Raw genomic sequence first — 11,445 nt, 5'->3', positions numbered from 1 at the left:
TGTGGAGGATAAAGTGGTAGACCGTGAATGAAAATCATCTCTTTTTACCTTTAAGTATGTTTAAATCTATAGGTTCTTTAGGCTTATGTAAAGTACATAAAAAGGCTTACACTGCCCTCATGACCACAAACCAGCCTATGCATGCATTATGCATTTTGAAGCAGATGTTGACGACACAAATAACAAAAAAGCAATGCATCATTTCCGGGTTCTGGTACCTTTCTGCTGACTCTGCGAAGGACGGGGACAGGACTGGACAGAGCGACGTAGCACTGCTGATGATAAAAGCAGCTATCGAAGAATTTGTGACATCTAATGAGGCAAAAAGTTGCGACAAAAAGTGGACCTCTTCACTCACCCCTCCCTTTCCCATACATATTAGGTGCACATGGGGAACTATAGTGGCATTAGCACACCAGAAAGAATGTCATTCATCCCTGTTTGCATATTAAAGGTGAGGTGGGAGATTATTTTATATATATATGTATGTATGTATGTACATATATATATACATATACATATGTATATATATATTATCTGTATCTAACTATACTATCTATGTTGTTATTTTGTTATTTTTTGAGATTCCCACATGTGTGAAACATGCTTTTCATATATATATCTATATAGATATATACCTATATATGTATGTGTATATATATATAAATATACATATATATGTATATATATATATATATGTATATATATATATATATATGTATATATATATATGTATAATCTAGACATAAAAAAGAGAGCTTTGGTCGTGCATGAGGCAGCTTGAGTGAGGCCACAGTGATAACTCATTGGCCAATTAAAGACAGTTACTTCCTTGTAACCAGTGTGTTAAACAATACATGCAAAGTTTCTGTCTACAATTTGTTCTTTGTTGTGACATTATTTCTGATACTAGATGTCGTGATCCAGGTTAATTGAATTCATATCTTGGGGGGCGGGTATTGGAGGGGAACCTCCAGACAGACACTTGTTCATTGTGGCTCCACAGACGGGAGGGAGGGAGAGAGAGGGAGGGAGGGAGGGATGGATAGTGAGAGGAGAGTACAGACTCAGAGCGGAGAGCCGTCGATGAGGAAGTGCGACTCGACCTGCGGCGAGGAGGGAAAGAAACGGCTCGTCTCTGTAGTTCCTGGAAGGAGCGTGTCACCGAACACAGCGCGCACACTGGCGACAACAACACCGGGAATATCACCGAGGATGTCAACAGAATGAAACCAGCAACTGACTGGCGCCGCCACAGCGGTAAAGGGTTTGTGGAGAGAAGGAAAGTGAGAGAGGAAGAGGAGGAGGAGGAGGAGGAGGGGTAGACAGGCTGGCAGACAGGTGCGACTCTCTAGCCTGTTCCGTTTTCTCTCGGTACTAGTACAGCCATGGATACCCGCAAGGAGAATAAGGCGAGAAAACAACCCATGAAACCCAAATCGGCAACGCGAAAAGAGAAGAAATACAAAACCGGGAGGTTTATGAGGAGGAAATCGTTGCGCTCGTTTGGGAATTTCATGGGAAGGATCCTTAAAACTTTGGGCACTTTGAGGCACTTTGGAAACGCGGAATCTCCGGACGCAGAGGACGACGACGGCGGCTTCGGCCAAACCGCTTCTTCTTCTGGGGGTTTCAAAGACGACTGTTCCCATGGCCCCAGAGAGGGAGCCGTGAAGAAGAGCTCCACGGTGTCCTCGCACGGCTCCGTGAAGGAGAGGCTGTCGTGGTGCTACGGCGACAAGACCCCCGGAGTGCTGGGTCTGAAGAACCACGGCAACACCTGTTTCATGAACGCCGTGGTTCAGTGCCTGAGCAACACGGACCTGCTGGCCGAATACCTCGGGCTGGAGCAGTACAAGTCGGATCTTATGTGCCAACAAGGAAGGGTGAACGGTGAGCTGAAGGCAGAGGCGGCTCAGACCGCCCGTGGAGAAGTGACGGAGCATCTGGCGTCTCTGGTGCGAGGGCTGTGGACGCTGGAGTACACGCCTCACCTGTCCGTGGAATTCAAGGTGAGGACTGACACAGTAGCAGCAAGCAAGGGGCTGGTAGACGCTACTTAATTCATATTCCATGTGTTTAAATAAAGGTTAACCATGTATCTCAATGTGTTTGTTTTGACCAAACTGAAGTTTATTACATTTTTATTAATTAGATGTAGGGCCTAACACAGGGGTGTCAGGGGCCAGATACAGCACCATTTGACCAGGCCAGACCTGGAAAAGAATAGCATCATTAATGTTTTACATTTATTGAAGTGTCTTTTAACAAAAGATGAAATTTATTGAAAAAAACAAGTGGAATTTCAACAATATTATGCTTAATGTGCATTACAACGTACAGATCACAGTGGATCTACAAAGGCACAAACATGTAGTCACAGGTGTCTGGAATGGAAAGAAAATAGTATTTTTGACAGCCCTGGCCTAGTTATCGTGATACAAAATGTTCAATACATACAGAAAATGATCACGACAACTGATAATAATAATAATGAAAATAATAATAATGATAAAAATACTCTACTATAATATAATATAATATATATAATACTCTAATATACTAAGTGTGTGTGCACAACGCAAAAGTCTGTGTTTATGTCCTGAAGAGGTGACAAATACAAGCAATTCATGTTAGGACAGTGCACTGACTTCCACCGTGGCCTTCCAGCCTCAGAAATGAGGTCCTGTGTCTGATTAGGACGAGGTCTTCACGAGGACATAAGGGTCCTGACAAATATCTGGGAAAGGAGAGGTTCTCGAGAAGAAAGTAACAGTAAATGTTTACCTCATTCAAACCATGAATACACGGATAAAGAGATATAAATGTCAGGCTACATTAATGACTGAGGAGAGGGACCAGTTTGTCTTGCGTTTGGCAATAAGCAGGCTCATACCAACACAACAGGTGTCGTCTATTATATAATTAAAGAGTTCTGAGGTTCCTCGTGTTCAGTATTACCAACTGCTATGGCCTGTAATGTTGGCAAAACAAATGTTTGAATACATGTGTTAGGTATGCACTTCGCTGACTGTAGCTCAGAGGGCAAAGGTCAACTTCCGTGAATAATTCGTCTGGTGGCAGAGTTGTAAGAAAAACCAAACCCTTATCACTTTGCCTCATTTTATTATTGTTTGTTGAAGCAGTGGCAGGTCTGTGTGGTTACTGATTACACGCAGGTCGCTCTGGGTGGTCATGAGACTTCAGGTGGTTCGTCTGCATTCCCTGGCTGTCAAGTGGAGGGTGGGGGACGCACCCACACAAACTGTTAATGCGCGTGATAGTAGTGGCATAGGCTGTGTTCCGAATGCACGAACGGCAGCGAAATATCCGTAAGTTAAATTAACATGCGGCTGCGCACTGAGACACAGAGGTCATCTAGTGGCCTTCCCCCCCCTCGAGGCTTTAGCAGATCACGGTCAACGAGCAGACTCACTGAATAGTAACTACTTTTACTGACATACACACACAATCACTGTTCAGTTTGTACACGGGACAGTGAATTTGAGTGGGGCCTTGTCAGCCACAACTAACCTGATGTACACGTGCACAGTATGAGCACACCTGCAAAGCAAGTGATTAAAGCAGAGGAGTGTGATGGTTGATGGCAAAAAAAAAAATTGAATATTAGCCCTTTAAGTTCAAGTCTGAATGCTTGAAGGCTTTTTCTCAAATAGCCTTGTTTTTCTCATCATAGCTTGATACGGCAACAAAATGAAAAGTGTCCCGTCTCTTTTTCTCACCTCGCTCACTACAGCAACACGGTGATTTGTGTCTGACTGTTCATCCCAGAATAGGGGATGTTTACTGTATCAAGTGCATTCAGCCTGGAAAAGGACAATGCCCCCTGCTGAGATGCCTCCAATGGTGTGCACTCAGATGAAGAGGACAGGGAGAAAAAAGGGGGAGGGGGGGGGCTGTCTGTGTAAACCAAACTTATTGTCTCTCCCACGATCTTTGCAAGACTCCCCTTGTCTCCAATCAAAAAAAAGGGGACAGACAGCTCTGACAAGCGATCGTTGTTGCACAAATGTCTCCACAGTGGCCTGTGAGAAGGATTTATAAACTCGCCAGTGAGACGTCTCCAGCGTCCCGGTGAAGATACCAGAATGACCTCAGGCATTTCACAAAGGCAGAGTTAAGTCAACATTTAAATGCTAGTTGCATCGTCCTTTGACAAATCAGCACTCTGGCACCTGCTTCATTCACGGTGAATAACCACATTTAAATTCACATTTTATTGGCCACATGACGCCAAAACCTTGTCCCAAATCACAATATAAGTCATTGTGTGGAAAAAGTAGATTTATTTGACTGTTTTTCTGTTGACTTTTTCTCTTTCACATGTAGAGGATGAGAAAGGAGAAGGTTGACCCCTTCATTCCTGCATTAGGTCCCTCTTTGTTAAAAGCCCCACGTTCCTGACCATGTATTCTCCCACCCAGACGCATTTGTGCATGCAAATGACAAAGATCAGCCTAATGGAGGTTTAAATGTCTAACTTTGCCACAACCACTTCATGACACGCGTGATGTAAATGAGATCTGGAGGGATGAAGTGTCCTTTTATGAGTTGGTCCAACAGTTGTCTACACCGATTGAACTTGATGACAAAGCACGCTCTTTCCATTTGACTGCTTTACACTCCCGACCTAAAGGATTTAACGACACTTGCAGAAGTCTAGAGCGAGGAGTCCGGATTCATCTTTTTCTGCTTGATGGAATGCAGCTCTGCGAGGAGTTCAGCCGAGAGAATGGAGCCTGGTGCTTTAAGGAGTCTTGTTTGTTCTGGGAGCGGAGGAAATGTGTGACAGTGCAGGCAGCGGCAGTGAGAAGGATGGGTTGTTTGTCTTTTCTTGTCTCCAAACTCCTTTCAGGGCCACTCTTATTCCCACCCTCGGTGCTGAAAATGTATACATTGAAGACAGACCCGCACACAGCAGTCGGGATATGTACCACCTGGAATCTGTGCTGAATTTGCACACTTGTGCTGCCCCTCTTCGCTGTTTGATTGCTGCAGTTTGTCAGTGGAGCAGATGGGGCACTGTGTTGAGATTTAATCACTGTAAACACAACAGTATGAGGCAAGAACACATTCTGTGTTCCTTTTTCAGCACTCGACAGATGCAATAGTCAGTGTATTTTACATTTGGCCACAGCTATACAGCAGGACCATGCAGTCAGAATAGTCGAAACACTTTATCTCACACTTGGAAACACCAGTTCTGTAACGGAGCCGCTGTACGCTGTTTTTGAAGCAGCGTGCATTCCCACGACTCACTGAGCTGTACTCCATTATACCTACACTGCTGTGGCACAAGGCAATAAAACGACACAGTGTTGTATCTGTGTAGGAAACTACAATGGGAGGTTTTTAGAGTCCCTACTATGATTTATATAGTAAGCTTGAATAACATGGTGGAGGGTTATATCGTTCATCGTCATGTTCCGGGCTGGAAGAATGTGATCACTGAATCATGGAGGAGAGTTTGCGACCACTAATCTGCTCTCTGTCAGTGTAGATAAGCACCACACATACAGTACATATACATATATATATATATATATATATATATATACATATACTGTACTGTGCAAATGTTTTAAGCAAGGGTGGAAAAAAATAATGTAAATTAAAAGAATGAAATAATGATCAGTTTACAAAATGACAGAGTGACAGAAGAAACGTTTAATTCAAATCAATATTTGGTGCCTTTTCCCTTAAAACAGCATGACTTATTCGAGGTATACTTGCACACCTGGGCAGGTTGTGAACCAACCACATACTTTCTGTGAATGAAGGCTGACTTAACTCCATCTCTCTCTTCACGTAATCCCAGAAAACACTTGACGATGTTGAGATGAGGGCTCATTGCAGGTCATACCGTCACTTCCTAGACTCCTTGTTCCTCTTTTATGCTGAATATAGTTCTTAATGACATAGGCTGTATGTTTGGGGTCACTTTTTTTGTTTTATTAGTTTTAGCAGCACAGGCAGCCAGGTGATTATTTCACCACTCACTGTCCCTTCTTATATTTTACAGATTGATTTGCACAGTAAGTTCTGTGTGCAAGGCATCTGCGGATATACGGGTTTTGTTCAGCTGACACTTTTTTTTCCTACAGATTTGCATGTTCCTCAGCATTATAGATGCATGCTCAACCCTTTACTGGTATGTAGAAAATCAAGGTCCGTGAAGCTACCATATTTGGTTCCTTGCCCAGTCTGTGGTAAAGAAAAAAAAATCCTAAAAGAATATATATAAGAATATACAAGAAAAAAAACACTAATAAAGTGAAAGGAACATTACTTTAGAAAATGATAGACATTTTATCCCCAGTCCTGGTCCTCGCTGACCCGGCCCTGCATGTTTTAGATGTTTCCCAGCTTCACTACACCTGATTGATTTCATCAACTTTACCATCATTGGTTTTTGAGAAGTTGAAGACCGAGCTGTATGATTGCCTTCTGAAACGGCGCTGAAGTTTCGAGCGTCGCTGATTTCAGGATAAAGCTTTTCTCTCTTTCTTCTCATTTCTACGATCTCGCCGTAACACGTGGTAACAAAGTTACTTAATAGAGTTCTTAGGCTTAATTCCATTTCACCACTTAGCCCTACCCCTCCGTTGTGTGCATTCACATGTAGCTGTAGTAGGGTGTCGTGGTTCTTGTTGAGGTAGAGGGGTGGGGTTTAGTGTAAGGACTTAACTCAGGGGCACACTTCAAACTGAGGGCTGTGAGATATTTCCTAGATTAACACAATGTAACTGTCATAAAGTGATAACAGCATGTTGAATCCGCTCACTTGATGACACGTCACATTCTTGAAGGGGTACATACCACTTATTATATAAGATTATTGGATTATTGGTCTGACTTCACAGTGTAGCATTTGTCATTAAAAGTTGCCTGCAGTTGTTTTCTGCTCTTGTGAAGGTGAGTCCTGTGTGGCACAGCAAGACACAGGAAGAAGTTGAATTAGATTAGACTTGGAAAAATTGTGGAAAGAGGAGGGGGGGAAGGACGGATGCTCAGAGATGCTCACTCGCTTTCTCTCTCTCTCTCTCTCTGTGTGTGTGTGTGTGTGTGTGTTGTCTCACAATACCTGGGCTGATAGGAGCTCAGCTGGGACTGATTAGTGGAAAAAATGGTTCTTATATGATAGAGAGAGAAAAAAACAGCCATAATAGAAAAAGAAGAATTCAGAAGGAGGTGTGTATGTGTGTGTGAATGAGTGATAGAGAAAGAGCGCGAGATAGAGAGAGATGAGATGAGATGGATGAAACACCACATGAGGGCAGAAAGAGTGGTATTCATGGAGGCTGTAAGTGATGATGCCCTGCGTCCGCTCTGCTCTGACAGTAGAGGTGAGACGGCAACATCAGGCGGCTGAAAAATGAAACAGAAAATGGAGCACCTCGTAATGACAAATTCTGTTCAGCCTCATTCCAGCCATACCTGTGTTGGGGGTGGGGGGGGTAGTGTGTTTGGAAAAGATGAGTGTGTGCAATCCTTTTAAAGTTCATATCCTGTCACAATCTGTCAATATCCCTCTCATGTGCGTCACTAAGGAATCTATCCAGGCCTGTTTGGCAGGCCGGACCACGGCGAGGTGAGGTGGTGTAAATGAGAATTCAGCGTCAATCGTCTGACGTATGTTTGTGGTAAATTATCAGCCTGCCATCATGTGCCTCCATCTTTGTTTACAGGGTTGGAGGATGGATGTGAGGCACAGGGCATGCGGGGGTAATGGTGTGAGGTGAAGCAGAGGTGAGGAAGATAGAGCGAGATAGGATGGTAAAACAGACAGTGTGTGGAGAAGAAGGGGAATCCAGCCCCGCCCCACCACAGGGAGGTCATGACCCCCCCCTCTGTGGAGACTAAGCAGGTTTATCACTGTCTTTTGTCATTGTGGCATCTTATCTTAAATGCTGGCAATTTTATTTGTTCTGGATTCTTTTGTCTGCTCCTTACGGTTATGGACGCTTTTCCACTATACTTTATTCTATTTATTCTATATTATATATATATATATATATATATATTTTGCTTTTCTGTTAGGTATGGTACCAGGTACCAGGTGCTACTTTTAGTACCTGCTCTGGTGAGGTTCCAAGCGAGCTGAGCCAATATTAATTGGTCAGAGAGTGTCTTCACATCTATTGTCCCTTTCCTGAAGTTTAAACACAGAGCAACTTTCTGTTCTTATATTTATTTTATTCACTTAAGATCTACTCAATGTACTTTCATTTATTAAACAAGCACTAGCCTCTGAAAACAATCAACACAGACACATTTTCTGGCTGTAACTTCATGCACGCCTTGAGAGAACCAATCATGAGTGCTGTTGCATCTCAGTCAAACGGCATGCTGCATGGTGATTGGCTCGCTGAAGCTGATGAGACTCATTTAAATGTTTGATGTTAGGTGATACTGAAGACTTTAGACCTTAGCTGAGCTCGTTTGTACCCAAGTTTGCATGAGAATACATTTTTGAACAAAAACTGCTCTGATCTGTTTTTAACATTATGGTGTGTGAAGATGGAGTTACAGTTTAATACCTACAGGTGGGAGTTAGGTATAAACGGTCATTTTACATTTAAAAAATAGCATCATGAAGTGAGAATTATGTCATCTCTGCTTTTGAAATGTAGTTAATTTCATACACAAACTTAGTTTCACACGCTCTAATTTGATGGTGAATTAAGTCAACAAATGAAACACAAATCAGATGATTCATTGTGATGATGAATGAATTAAGTGAAATTCTTCCTCAACCCACCACTTTGGGTCTGACCCTGTCAGATGTGGGCAGAGAATCCAATCCCTGGTCTAGTCTGATCAATAACTCTCAGAAAAGGTTCTGTGCTCCTTCACTTCAACCCTTTATCCTATTGTTGTCCTTGCCCTGACTCGCTGTGAAGTGTTTGCTTAGATTCCACCAGAGATGTGCCCAGGTCAGCTTTCAACATTGCTCGTGTTTGCAGAGGAACTCAGTATTTGAACCTATTTTTCTGTCCCCTTGCTTTTCTCAGTCTTAATGAATGTTCTTTCTTTCTTTTATAGCTCCTTGTTACAAGAAAACAATTAAGATGAGATTGTGGGGTACATTTCACCAGAGATGCTCTGAGAACCACAACTGTAAACAGATATCAAAGAAATGAACCTGTGATACACACACACACACACTCGGAGAGAAAACAGTAGTGATAAGACCAGCGCAGCAGCCTCCTCTTCCTTTTAATGCTATCATATCTTTTCAACGCCGTCGGGTCGTGTACCAGCCGTACCGTTCTGACCTTGGAAACTCCTTTTCCTTGTGTTTTCCCTTCTGTTTGCGTCCCCTTTTATTTTATTTGTTGCTATGAAAAACTGTGCTGCCTCTGTTTTCTCCCTCTTCTTCTCTGGACTCAGCCACAACCACGGCATCCGTTATGTACGGCTGACAGAAGAACACTCTTAGGTCTGTTGAAACACGGCCAGCATCCCTCCTTCCTTCACACCACTGCGCCCTCTCTCCATCTGTCCCTCATCCCTCCATCCCCTGTCAGTGCATCCTCATAGCGATGAAGCTCATTAGCGGGCTGTCTCTGTCAGGTGTGTGGCAGGGGGGTCAGCACCATGTTTATATTTAGATACGGCGATTCTGCAGGTATGATGTGGTGATTTTTTTTTTAATGAGGCACAGAGCAAAGCCTGTGTTCTGTCAGTCACACAGTGAAGGAAAGTGATGCAAAGACGGGGAGGGAGCGGCCTTGCGTGTCACGATGGCGCTGTCAAACTCACTACTCTTTACTGATTCTCGTGTGCTGTCAGACACAGTCTGAGGATGTAGTTTTACTTTTTCCTCACTGATATGTGAGGGCCTCTGTTTGGAATGGATGTCAGTTGATTGTCCTGTAAACCCTCAAAATAAGTGGCTGTATCCTTTAATGAATTACTAATTAATCTGTTGAGCATTTTCTTAATGGGAAAATTGTGAAAAAAGTCTAGTGTTGCGTCTGAAACATCAAATTGACGATGTAATAAAAATTTATTTTTTATGATATGACATGCATATAACCGTGTGACATGCATATCGCGCCACACAGTTGGTGTAGTGGTTAGCACTCTTATCTCTGCAGCAAGAAGACCCGGTTCGAGACCCGGTCTGCATGGAGTTTGCATGTTCTCCCTGTGTGTGCTTGGGTGTTCTCCCACAGTCCAAAAACATGCAAAAACATTTGGGGATTAGGGAAATTAGAGTGAATGGTTGTTTGTCTCTATGTGTCCCTGTGATGGACTGGCCATTTGTCCCCGTCTATTGCCCTATGTCAGCTGGGATTGGCACAGCTTCCCTCATGCGGAGGATAAAGTGTTAGAAAATAGATGGATGGACATGCAAATCAATTAAAAGATTAAAATGATGGCTGGCAGTTCATTTAGTATTTGATTGCTAATTGATCAATTGACAAATTGTTGCAGCTGTAATAGCATTGTTGTGTCTCACATACACACACACACACACAGGTTTCTGCAGCTATTCTTCTCAGGACAGTGTGTTGACTTCCATCAGTAACAATAACCATAACCAGTCAATGCTTAACCTTAACCTCACCACAATCGAAACCTCTGTCCTAAACTAAAGCAGTTTGGGTAGTTTTGACCTCATTAGGACAAGGTTTTGGTCTCCATGAGGACTACTGGTCCTGACAAGGTCAGTGTTTACTTAACACACACGCAGACACACATATCTGCAACGTAAAGCATTTAAAAATAGCTTCATTGATGTGGAGAAGCACTTTATTTGTTTCTGTACCACATCTGTTAAACACGACTTCATCTGTGTGGGCTTTCTTCTTTTTTTATCATTCTTTTAAGATGATATTAAGAGAAAAGAGTTGCATCAATGAATCAACAACATAAAGTTGTAACAATGGCATAATCGTTTTAGTATGTGTTTCAATAACAAATACCAACTTTTTGTTTGTACAAGAGTCTTAAATGTGCTGATTTTATGGTAGCGTGAACGCTCCGTGTGACTGGTGCTCATTTCACACTTGTCAGATATCATGAGCTTGTATATAATTTTATCCAATTTATGGTCTTATTATGGTCAGATAGTATCAGAAAGACGTTCTTAAATGAATCTACATAATGTGATGGTAAGAGGAGATTCTCATGTGAACGCTCGGAGCTGATGTAGGATGTCAAGACTCCTGAATCCGCCGATAACTAACAGGTTAATCACCATTTCTCTCCTCTTTCAGAGCATTGTGGCAAAATATGGCTCTCAGTTTCGTGGGAACTCTCAGCACGATGCCCTTGAGTTCCTCCTCTGGCTTTTGGACACAGTTCATGAAGATGCCAGTTCCAGCCTCAACAATAACAACAGCAGCAGCAAGACCAAAGCTAACACCAAGGTGAGTCCATAGCGCTGATATTTCTTGCTTTCATTGGTTAAGA

The 11,445-nt window shown here is 42.7% G+C and overlaps 1 protein-coding gene across 1 annotated transcript; it reads left to right on the top strand.

The window, feature by feature from the left end:
• The first annotated feature begins 1,079 nt into the window (after positions 1-1,079).
• On the top strand, positions 1,080-11,414 carry LOC122770960 (ubiquitin carboxyl-terminal hydrolase 43-like). Its single transcript, XM_044028196.1, has 2 exons — positions 1,080-2,012; positions 11,250-11,414. Exons 1-2 carry the CDS (start codon positions 1,389-1,391, stop codon positions 11,412-11,414), a joined length of 789 nt encoding a protein of 262 aa, XP_043884131.1. The 5' UTR covers positions 1,080-1,388.
• Positions 11,415-11,445: the final 31 nt, after the last annotated feature.

This window comes from Solea senegalensis, linkage group LG6 (assembly GCF_019176455.1).
Source record: "Solea senegalensis isolate Sse05_10M linkage group LG6, IFAPA_SoseM_1, whole genome shotgun sequence".
In the NCBI taxonomy this organism is placed as follows: Eukaryota; Metazoa; Chordata; class Actinopteri; order Pleuronectiformes; family Soleidae; genus Solea; species Solea senegalensis.
The sequence above is the reverse complement of the archived record's forward strand: the minus strand, read 5'-3'. Positions and strand labels throughout refer to the sequence as shown.